The 12,586-nt window shown below is 40.4% G+C and overlaps 1 protein-coding gene across 3 annotated transcripts in view; it reads left to right on the forward strand.

Moving 5' to 3' along the window:
- GRM7 (glutamate metabotropic receptor 7) overlaps positions 1–3,987 on the forward strand; it is a 589,497-nt gene extending 585,510 nt beyond the window's left edge. For all 3 annotated transcript variants that reach the window (XM_077325254.1, XM_077325252.1, XM_077325253.1), the window contains one exon: positions 2,673–3,987. Coding sequence is in view for 1 of the 3 variants with exons in the window: in XM_077325253.1 (XP_077181368.1) it covers positions 2,673–2,722 (50 nt within the window). In the remaining 2 variants the exon portion in view is untranslated. The remainder of the gene's footprint in view (positions 1–2,672) is intronic.
- Positions 3,988–12,586: the final 8,599 nt, after the last annotated feature.

Raw genomic sequence — 12,586 nt, forward strand, 5'->3', positions numbered from 1 at the left:
AATAATGGATTTTTTAGGGTAATCTTGCATTAAGAAGAGAGCTAGGCTACATGGCCTGTACGGCCCTTTCCAACTCTATGATTCTGTGATCCATTCTGACCATTTTGTATGAACATCTGATGACATCTAATGTTATTTCTGTTATTACTTTTGGGATTGTTTACCAGGTAGCTCCTATCTGTTGAAATTTATGGCATTTTGCTGAAGCTGTACCTGATCCCATATTTTCAGCAACAGGTATAATCTACTGGCAATTGTTCCTGTACATAGTGAATGAATTAAAACTGTGCAAGAGCACTATCTTTGTTTTGTTTTGTTTTTCCTGTGACAACTCCTTATTTCAGTGAAGCTGCACAGGAGAAGTGTCTGAAGAAATGTAGCCAATCAAAGTGTTTACAACACTGACTCAGATATAACAATTGGCTAATATGGCAGCGTCCGTATGCCATGTTCATTGCGAATGCCATGTCCACACTCACAAGTTAACCAAACTGATAACACATGAACAAATCTGGAAGGAGACCAGAAGATAATTATCTAAGGTCAGTTGTACACGTGGTGCTCACTATTAACAATTCAGTGTTGGCTTGCCATGCCAATGGATTTGGACTGGAATAGTTGCATAAGATTGCCACTGTGCGTAGTCAATGGCAGGTTTTTAGGAAGTTGGCCATTGACAATGAGCTCGAATGCTACATGGCAAATGGGTTTCATCTAATGCTAGGTAGAGAAGCAGCATTAGGGCCATTTAAAGAAATACTTAACAAGCTCCATCTGCCCAAGTTGATTTTGAAATTATGTTTCTCCCCACAGATAGTAATGGCAAATAGCTTTTGAGACTGAGTAGGGCATGGAGTGTAAGACTGATTTTCTAAACCAGTGCTTTTCTAATCCAGAAAACTTACCGAGTATGTGCAAAACCTTGGGTATGTTCCAAATGATCACCTTTTCTCAGTTATATTCTGTACCCAATCTCGATTAATGTTTCATTTGTTACATGTTGTGCTGTGATGACCAGCAGTTGACCATGATGCAGTAGCTCCGACAGGTGTGCCAGGTTTCTCTCTTCTCTTCACATGGGCAAAAGAATACACTGGAATCTACAAAGCATATCCATATTACAAGTGTGCTCATTCCTAGAGAATATCTATGACCAGCTGTAGGTGTGGCGGTTTAGTCCTTTAAATAAATCCAGGTTGGGAATTTCTTGGAGATTTGGGAGGAGTGAGGAGTACAGAGTTTGGGGATGGGAATGACCTCAGTGGGATATCCCTGCCACAGAGTCTACCCTCCAAAGGAGCTATTTTCTCCATGTGAACTGATCTCTGTAGTCCGAAATTTCCAGAGCTGCAACTCCTGGAGATTTCTAGCCCTCGGTTGGAGGTTGGTAACCCTGCTATTTGGCAGGGAAGGTTATGCACACAATGCTGGATCCAGCCATTTCCTGACATGTGCAGGTCTTCCGCTCTTCTTGAGCAACCGGTAAGAGGGATTTCTGGGTTTGTGTATATGATGGTGCTAATTTACCAAAAAATTATTTGCAAATGTACAAAGCATTAAATGGTTAACTAAGTTTTAGACAATGGACACTTAATAAATTTTATCTGCATATCTGTATGTTTCTTATGTGTCTGTGTTTAATTTAATTATTTGTCTAAATTCATTTCTAAAGTTTGTGAATGTTTTTAATTGCTCAGTGCCTTCAAGTCCCTAAATGAATCAGAAAGCTGGATGTAAAAAATGTATTAAAAAGATGTGTTCCTTGCACCTTTTTGCTTTTGAATGTAACACAAAACATACAACAACACTTCTGCTTGATGTGATGTTATAATGTGATGTTCTAAAAAAAATAGAATTAAAAATGCAGCGTGATGATCTGCCTAAAGTTTGAAGGGCGTACAAAACAGACATCTAAAGACACAAAAATAGGAGGGATTTGTCTGTGGCTGGCACAACGCTATCTGCCCGCCTGCGACTCTTGACAATTTAAATGGTTTCATGCTTAATTATATTAGGAGTGGAAGAGGGAGGGTGGAAACTGGGACGTAAGCCAAAAGTCATAACAAGGAAGCAAGAATCATAACTACCAGATCAGACACCTAGTGAAGGCTTCATAAATTATGATATGCGTGGGAGCTATTTTATCTTTCAGGATAATAAAAACAAATGTAGAAATATGAAAGAGTTTAATCTGATCTAAGGGCTCTAATGAATATTACCGTAATTGTGGGCCACAAACTAATGCCTGCTAATCAGTTTATCTTGGAGACCGGTCTGAAGGCACCACTTCGGTTGATCTAATCAGCAATTTCTTGTCAAAACAAAAGTGCCACTTCCAAGGGAATAGCTGCTTGCCGATTAGCCCGTGTTGCGAGCCCGCTGATTCATTCAGGATGAGATTTCCTTCCAGGGGAGCAGGTATGGATGGCGCTTTGTCAGCTGAATGAAATGGATTATTTTTCAAACCACTAAGGTGCAGTTGATGAGCTCTGTGGCAAAATAAATAGCCTAGTAGAAATGCTGTGGACAAAGTAACACTTGTGGGAGTTTGGCCACAGCTGTCCTACAGACACCTGCCTACTGTCATGTTAGAAAAGCTCTCAAGACCAAAGACAGCAGGACTTTGAGGGGAATCCTGCACTGACCTCTGTTCTTTTGCCCCTTTCTTCCAGGCCCTGCTGCAAAAAAGAAATATGTCAGTTATAACAACTTGGTTATCTAGTCCGCTGCATCAGACGGAGCCATGGGAGGATGGAGATTTTTCATCCATTCAGTCACCGAACCTCGTGTAGGCCTGTTCCTGGAACTGCAGCGTATGCACTGCTGGAGGCGTCGAAAGGCCAGGCAGTTGTTATGGAGGACCTAAGTATTCTGAACAGTCGCTCTATGGGGGGAAAAAAATCCTTAAATTATTCTTGGCTTAATAAGTCACTGGCACTGCCATTGGGCTGTGATTTTGGACCTTTTTCTTTTTATGGGAGACGCGATCTATGATGAGTACCCAGCTCCAACCCAGGAGAAGATTCAGATTCTCGTGGGCGAACTGCACTTGGCAATGGTAACTTTCAAGGGGCTATTTTGTCTTTATATGTACTTCCAAACTGCAAGTTTTCTGAACTTTCTGTACAGTTTGTGAGGTTTTTTTTATTATTTTCGTTTTGTTTTTTTTTGCATATTGCCATCCATGTTGTTTCCGAGGGTCACCATTGGTTTGGAATGCACAGTATCTTGCAAGCCCTGCTCTTTCTGACTTTAGCCCACGGGGAAAAAAAAAACAAACCAAACACCAGTCTCTGAGATTGAGAGTTTCTGTTCTGTACATGGCGTGTCTAATGATGACTGTACCACAGCAATTCATATATGTTATTTTTAAAATTAAAACAAAAGTGAACAAGAGAGAGAAAATTACTAAAGACCAAAAACTGTGCTGACAAAGCAAGCCCCTCACTCTGCCCCCCCCCTCCCCGGCAACAGACAAAGCAGGAGAAACAGAACAAAGAAAGAACGAAAGAAAGAAGAAAAGGGATTGCTGAATTTTGATAGAGGTCGTCTTGATATTTGGAATGCATGCCAGTAATGTAATTTTACGGTACATGTTAATAATTTATGTTGGATATTTGTATTTGTGTTTCTATTTTGTTCTTTTTCATTAAGGTATATAACTATTTTTGCAATAATTTCAATAACTCTTAACGGCATTTGGAAGAACAAAAATGGCTTTTACATGTCTTGAAAAGGATTTTTTTTTCTTTGTTGATGCCCCATGATAGACTGACTGGTGTGATTTAAAAAAAAAAAGAATTTTAGGGAGGGGGGGAAAGCATGTATGTTTTATACTGTTTGTAATAAGTAATTTCGTTAATCTTGCTGCTTATGTGCCAATTTAGTGAGAATGATCTGCCGCAGAATTCCCCTCTTTCCATACTCTCAACCCTGTGATATTGTCCAAGAATGTATCAATAAAACATTTTGGTTAACTTTTCTTTATTTATTGTAACCACATTTTTTTTAGCTGTCTCCCCACCTTGGGCAGGACAAAAAAACAACTAGCAGTCCCCACATGTGGCATTTTACTCTTCCTGAGCAATGAAGAGGAGAAGAAAAAGAAGAGTTGGTTTTTATACACCACTTTTCAGTGCCCAAAAGAGTCTCAAAGCAGTTTACATTCACCTTCCATTTCTCTCCCCACAACAGATACCCTGAGAGGTAGGTGGGACTAAGAGAGCTCTAAGACAATTCCTATGTGAGAACAGCTCCATCTATGATTTGCCATGGCTGCCATCCAAGGCCAGGCTTGGCCAGGCCTGTGCATACGGGAAGAGCCAGGCTGTTCAGGCTTGGCTCCTCCCCCCCACCTACGGTGTCCACACAGGGACACACAAAGCCCTGTTTGGCTTTGCAGTGTTGCAGACATTTCTGCACCCCCCCCCCATGACAATGCAGTGGGACTCCCATGCCTCCCTCCTGCTGCTGCCACCAACACAAGGCATGGAGGAACCTTCCAGCCATGGAGTTGTGCGTGTGCACACACAAATCTGGGGTGGACTGTGTGCACTGGGGGATTTCGTCTTGCATGCGTACATGGGAAGTGGTGGGGCATGCTGCCCTGTCATGAGAAACCAACATAATTGGTCATAGAGTGTCTTTTGGCTTTGATCCCTTTCCTTGATTTCTGCAAGATTCCTGCAAGATAATCCTGCACGGATTTCCTGCCGTGTTGGTGTGAAGTAGCACAACACAATTTGAGTCCAATGACAACTTTAATGGCACCTTCAGACAGGATAACAAACACAGCAGGGCATGTCACTTGTGGAGATGCTTCCATGCTTGGGTGGAGACAGATGGGACTAGCACCAAGTCTCTTAATTACTTCTTCCCACAACTAGGAAAACATCTGCCATTAATCACTACCTTAACATTTTATATCCCCCATGTTTTTGTGAATGGCAACTGAACACAAAGGACAGATTTTGTTATTCTAGCAAGGAACTAGCCAATCTTCATCATCATACTGCATAGTTATTGTGACACTGTTTACTGATTTACTACTAATTTACTCTCTCCATTCTGTATTCTTATGATTTTTGTTCCATTGTCTGAGAAAGTGTGCCTACACACAAAAGCTCACACCTTGAATAAATCTTTGTTGGTCTTAAAGGTGCCATTGGACTCTAATTTTGTTGACTGAAAGATTCTATGACTCTAAGAGAAGACTTCGGATATTAAATAAACGGTCACCTGGGGTGAATGGAAAAGAAAGATAAACAGTATAGGAAATGGTGGACAATTCACATCGATCACTTGCCTCCCAACAGATGATGAGGCACACCTGTGTGCAGGTTCCAGAGAAGCAACAGTGTTTTGTATGCCATTTGAAGATTAGTTTTCAAATTATTTATATCCCATTTTATCTAGACAACTTGAGAAATCATACTGATGAAGGTAATCAGCATCAAAAGAAAATGTGACAGTCCAGAGGCATTTGCCCATGGAAGTTAGCAATGCACGACAGCCACTGCATGCCGAATGTCAACTCAGTCTCAAGACTGTTTATTTAGCAGACTGAGAGAAGAGAAGGAGCATTCTGAGTTTTAAAAAGAAACACACCTCTGTGAGAGTAAGTAGTGTTGTGGATTTCACTAGGATGAGATTTTGGGCACTGGAAGAAAACCAATATGAAAAAAAAAATTGAATGTGGAACCTTGCTCTAGAACAGGGGTAGTCAAACTATGGCCCTCCAGATGTCCATGGACTACAATTCCCATGAGCCCCTGCCAGCAAATTGTAGTCCATGGACATCTGGAGGGCCACACCCCTGGGCTATGGGTGGGATCTCTTGTCTGAGGCCCCATATAGAGATGATGATCTTGGGAGAAAAGACATCGATTAAAGCCCTTCTTATGGTGTGTGTAAGGGGTATGCACATAAAGCAGAAGCACACAAGTGAAACTCCCATATACCTAGGCCTAGTCTGCATACAATAGATAATGCACTTTCAATGTGTTTTCACGGCTGGATTTTCTTGTGCAGAACAGGAAAATCTACTTCTAAAGTGCATTGAAAGTGCATTATCTCATGTGTGCAGACTAGGCCCTGGACTGACTTTCAAATGCCATGTCAATAATGAGCAAAGTCAGTTACTTCCCTCTTGTTTTACATTCTGGTTACAGTCAGTGTATCCATTAATTACAGTCAATGGGGTTAGTCCCAAATTCTACAAAGATTGAGCAACAAATGAGAATGTGTCTATTAGAAGGGAGGAAGGCCAGCAATAAAGTCTGCATTTATTATCAAAATTGGCTCACAGATTCCTTGGGAAATGGATTCATAGCAAAACTGACGTTATGTCATGGGCAACTTTAGGAAGGGATTACCTTATAGGGACATCATGTTCCTCTAGTGCACATATCTTAGCTTTGGAATTACTGTGCACACAATCAGTGCTTTATATCACATTGAACTTTGTTTTGGTGGTTCTATTCATGTTAATTCAGTGCCAACGACATGTCAGGTATCAGTTAAGTTACTTTGGTGAACAACAGGATCAGTGAAAGTATTTTGCAAAGGAGCATTTTTGATTCAATTAATTTCAGCATCTAAGGAAGGTCTGACAGAACAAAGTTGGAAATACCTATGTTAAAGATGATATAAGCACATGTTTACTTCTGTACACCTTTACTTGTATAGGTGTGTGGTAGGTAGGGATGTCGAAACACCCACTGATTAGGCTGAGGGCCTATTCAGACAGGAACCCAATTTTTCAAGTACTGGTTTGATCACTTGTTGAAATGTTTTCTGGTGTATGACATGGTGCTCTGCTGTATTCCTGTGTCATAATCCTAACTAACCATGCATTACAGGCCATTAAATTTCTGAGCATGAATGATCTCACATAGCCCGAGTTATAATATCTGCTGCCCCTTTCTCATTGCATATCTGCTCTACTCATCAAGGAATTGTTTGCATTAAAAAATGAGATCACTCACAAATTATATAAATCACCCACAAATAAATGCTGTGGTTCAATCAAAATCTACACTTCAGTGTTTGTGTAAGTTGTTCTTAGTGACTCTGATGGCCATCAATCAGTTTGAATTGCCTGCACATGCACACTATTTGAACACATCAAGTGATCAGCTCACCTCTGACTGACACTTTCAAACATGGTAAATTCAACAATCAAACATACTTGGGAGCAAATTCACAGCACCTTTAGAGACAGGTTGTGACGAGGAAGGATTTGCGTGCCTAGAGAAGAGTTCATGAAATTTTAAAGTCAAAACAGAAGTCCCCAGTTTGCTAAAGTTTGAGAACTGGTGGTGGGGCTAATTATTTCAAAACAAAGATCTTTATAGCAAAACCATGTTATGCATTTCATGTATATTTAATTACCTAAAGTAAAACATCTCTTCCCTGCACTGGCCTCCAATTTCAATAGGAATCGTCTCTTAACTTTTCATATTATCAGGACTCTTAGCTAGAGTGATTTTTTGATTTAAGCCCAAAATGGAGATGGGAACCTGAAATTTGTGTGTCCCTTCTCTGTAGTTTTAAACATTATGTCTTATAGTCAATTCTCTCAATTTCACCATCTATTAAAAATGGTCAGCTTTTCTGAGAAAACTGTACTCTGAAAACTGTAAAAATGGGCTGTTAAGTTATTAGGCAAATGTAGTCATTTCAATAGATGATTTTCACTCATGGAGTCATGTCGTAGTACACCCTACCCACATATCCCCTAAAGTAGCTGTTCGCAACCTTTTTCAAGTTGCAGACCACTGCCAAGGAGTGGGGGGACAGGGTGACCACAGCCCTGCACATACGCGGCAGCCCTGCACAAGCAGGCATGCACGGACCTGCCACGCATGTGTGTTTGCACCCAGCGTGGGTGCAAATGTGCACATGTGACAGTTTCGTGCATGCACACAAGTGCAGAGCTGCCATGTATGCACATTTGCGCTCTCGGTGAGGGTGCAGACGTGTACGCGCAACAGTTTTGCGCGTGCACATTTACGCTCCCGGCAGGGGCGCAAATGCACACTTGTGGCGGCGCATGTACGAAACTGCCACATGTTCATTTGCGCCTCATTGGGCGCAAACGCACATGCATGGCAGGTCCGCGCATGCGCGCTTGTGTCACCGGCACGCTGGCAGCTGCGCTTCCCTCTCCCCCCCCCCTCCTGCAGCAAGAAGCTTGCCAGGCCACAAGCTAATTGGCTGCTTTGGCGGCCGATTTGCTCACGGCCTGGCGAGCTTCTCGCTGCGGGGGAGGGCAGGGAGAGGGAGCCACAGCCCGCTGCCGAAACTCTCGCAGCCCGGCACCAGGCTGAGGACCGGGGGTTGGGGACCACTGCCCTAAAGGATTCATTATTTCCTTCCTGAATCACATGCACTAAGCAAATTGCCTCAGCCTTTAAAATATTTACATGGAGAAAAACAACAGGAAAAAACAGAAGTGAGACTTGGACATACGAACTTTAGCTTATAGTCAAACTCAATTGTCACTACAGCCAATTTCTACTAATGCCTTCAAAATTATCATCCATATTTCTTCCCAGATATTGAAGCCCCCATATAACTTGGTCTTGTTTTCAAAGTAGATCTGATTAAGAGTTCTCCATTTTGCCTGTTTTGATTTCCAAATTTTGGACAGAATGCAGTGCTTTTGCAGCTCACTGAAAATTCCAGTTCCTTTAGCTCATGCATCCTGTCATGTATTAACAAAATATTAAGGAGGGAGTTAACATTAATGCATAGCTAGTTACATTATATTTTTAGACCTTCTTACTAATACACATCATTAGTAAAATACTAATATACAAATATTTCACTAATATTTATTAATATATATGTGTGCACAACACAAAGGAAATCTTGAAGTACTCTCGAATATACCTTTTTGCAGAATTACCTCAATACACAAGGTTGCAGGAATAATACAGAAAGGAGAAAAATGTAAATGAAGGGGAAATTCTGTAGCAAATTACTCATGATTCATTACTGAAATGTTCTTTAGAAATTCTCCCATATAAACCCAAACTGAGAAGGAATAAGATGTAGCACGGAGAAAGTGACACAACCCCACAAAAAGGAAGATGACCAGAAAATATAACCAAGTGTGGATGAGAATAATATTATATCTTTTCCAGACTTGAAAAGGGTGAAGAGAATCCAGGTGAATCAGAGGTATGCGTTCTGAGTGGCAGAAGGAAGGAATAAATTCCTCTAATATTATGCATATAAGGAAAGCCCGCTCTGTACCTTCCATGATCCCCCTCCCTTCATCTGTGTACAAGCTCTTTTCTGCCCTTGTTTTAAATTTTTAATTTGTGTTTGACAATCAGCATGAGTCTTTTAATATGAGACTATTGGTAGTCTCAGATAGCTGAATAAAAACATTAAAATAATGGGGAAAGTTTAAAAAGAGCTACATGAGGCTTAGCCCCTGCTGGTATTGATTGAAAGGAGGATCAAAAAGGAGGCAAATGGAGGTGTCCCCAGTGCAATTCAATAAAATAAAATAAAAGATTTCAGTGCTGCATACAAACAAAATCAGGGGGGTATTGTCAGCATGGAATAAAATTGACATGGGATACAAAGAGAGAAAGATTGAGACAGGAAGCCTAAATCTTTACACTATTTTTCTTTAACAAAGTTTGGGTTCCCACCCCCTATTTTGGCATATTCCAAAAGCCTAGCATTAAAATGGTGGCTGATCCAGATGGACCTTCTCTAAACAGCTAAACTAAAGTCATTTTTAGATCAATCTATTTGGAGGGGAAAGTGCAATGCACTCAGGGAAGGTTCTAAAAAATTGCCAAGATGATGATCAGTGTGCAGGATCAAATTAGAGAAGAGTAGGAAATTAGTTTTATTTGTATCTACACTAGGGCATTGGTGAAAATACCCCCCAATATATATATTTTTTCCAATTTGGTGGCCCAAGGCATAAAAAAAGCCATCCAGAGCTTCTGCCAGAAGACTCCTTCCCCATACAAAATACAGCTCTGTGCAAAGCATGGTGGAATTGCAGCTGAATTTGCATAGGCACCTGTGTGTGTGCATATACATGCACACACACACACACTTTGCCAGTGATGACAGCTTGCATTGCCAGTATAAGTGGGTTATACAATGCATTCTGTAAACATATTCCAGTATATTATGAGATAGTGTGACTCTTTCCCAATTTTCACAGTGGCCAATAACACAGCAGAACCCCCCCCCCCCTTTCCTGGTCCTTGGCCATATGGAAAACGAGGCTTTGCAGCTGCTTGTCAGTTTCAAAACCTGTCTGGTAAGTTTCAATATTGTTTTTTCACCCTTTGTCTGTGTTCCTTTCTGTGTTCCATTCATTCGATGGGCTAACTCTAAAATGCACGTACAAAACCTGGCCCAGGAGGATTTAAAGTGAAGTTGCTTGCTGGGTTCTGCAGCACAACTACAACAGGACACTTGCATAATTATTTCTAAAAAAAAATCAGATACCACACCCCACATGTCACAAGTAATGTTCCACCCCAAATTAGAAAGTGCAGTTTTTAAATAGTAGCTGCAGAACAAATTCATTGGAGGAAAAAGAATGGTACATAAACTGGGTCCAGAATCCAAAATCAAGCTTGCTGCTCTAAAATCTGCAGTAAGATGTGCATTCATAATAGGCCTAAAGGCACCCTTCATGTCTCACTTTCATCTTGATGCTAGTTGGATCCAGACTCCATTTTTCATTGCCAGGTCCATGCTAAGTTCTATGGGTGTATGAGGATCCAAAATGGAGCACTCCTATGAGGGAGAATCCTGTGGCATCAAAGTATATTATCTATCCTGCAGTTGTGAGAAACATCTTATACTCTAAGCTTACAATTACTCTTTACAGGTTTAACTATAGCATTGGGCCATGAGATACCTTTATAAAAGCAGCTTTCTTAAAGAAAGTTTTGAACTGCTCCTGCAAGTCCTGCATCTTATCTTATCTAACCAGGACATAAAAAGCTCCCAGCCCTATGGATAAAGCCTGTCTGCACACAACACATCATGCATGTTTACATTAGGCTTAATATATGTAAGCAAGGCTGGTCAACCCCCCCCTCAAACACACACACACACACACACACAAACATTGCCAATATAGAGAAATCTATATAGTGCTTGTCATGGCTTCCTTCAAAGAATTCTGGGAATTGTAGTTTAGTGCTGAGCATTCCTCATAGAATTGCAATGCCCTAAACAGACAGAATTATTAGTGAACCAGTTTTTAAATGCCTGTAATGTAGATAGACTCTAGTGTGCTTTGACTTTCAAGTCATTGAAGGTTTTCTCTATCTTAGACTATGAAAACATTGAAACTAAATCCCAAAACACTTTTGAACAGTACAGCAGGCCTGAGGAAATGCTTGGTTGAGCCTCCCTACTTCCCCTGATTTTCCAGTCAAACCCAAAAACACATTCCTTGACCCAATTGATACGTTATCTGTATGCACAATACAAAAGCAAACAATCATTTGCATTTAGAAAGGATTTCATTTTATTCTAAGTGAACAACACAGATGGAAATGCAGTATACTTTATATGTAAATATTGGGGAGGGGGCAAGTGGTTATAAAATCAGCAAAACTGCTACAGCTTTTGTAAAAAAAAAATAAACTACACTTTATTAAGTATAGAAGCATTGCTATTTTTCTGTAGGAAATGCCAACCATTTTTTTTAAAAGTCTAGAATGTTTTCGTTTTGGTACCTTGTAAATAGCATTGACAGTTACATGGGCGATGAATTTAACCATTTGTTGAAGAATGTATATGCTGCCATTCAGCCATGGGCTCCCTGGACTGATAATAAGATAAAAAAGAGTATCACAGTATTTTGCATTAAATACCTAATACTATTCCTCAAACTTCTTAACATCTTAACAGCAAAATAAATAAAAGATAGATAGATAGATAGATAGATAGATAGATAGATAGATAGATAGATAGATAGATAGATAGATAGATAGATAGATAGATAGATAGATAGATAGATAGATAGATAGATAAAAAGAAAAAGAAAACGGAATAAAATTTACTAAGTGCTTAGAAAAATTAAAAATTAAAAAAAGAAATCAGCATATGATCTGAATTCTCAGGTTGTCATATATGTCCAAATGGTTTGCTCAAACTATTTTAGGTGTTGTAGTCACCTGGGATGCCTAGTCAGATGAGTACAAGCCTGCTTAGGTCCTAGAAATAGAATATTTGTTCTAGTCCAGTGATGCTTAGTGGCTCTAGAGCCATGAGTGGCTCTTCCCTAGTGTAGAACCCTTCCACTGTTCAAGGAAAGTGAAGAAGGTCATTGGCTAGTAGGGCTTGCGATTGGCAGGATTCCCCACCTCAAAAGAGCCACATTGGAGGGACTATAAATCTCCCTGAGCTATGGACCTCATTCAAGGGATGTACAGTGAAGGGCCTATTCTCTCTAATAGTCACCCCCTTCAAGCTTCTGTGCTCTAGAATCATTGAATAATAGAGTTGGTGAGGAATTCATGGGTCATCTAGTCCAACCCCCTGCACAATGCAGGAACTCACATCTTTATCACACATCCACTGTCAC

This window comes from Paroedura picta, chromosome 3 (genome assembly GCF_049243985.1).
Source record: "Paroedura picta isolate Pp20150507F chromosome 3, Ppicta_v3.0, whole genome shotgun sequence".
NCBI classification, from domain to species: Eukaryota; Metazoa; Chordata; class Lepidosauria; order Squamata; family Gekkonidae; genus Paroedura; species Paroedura picta.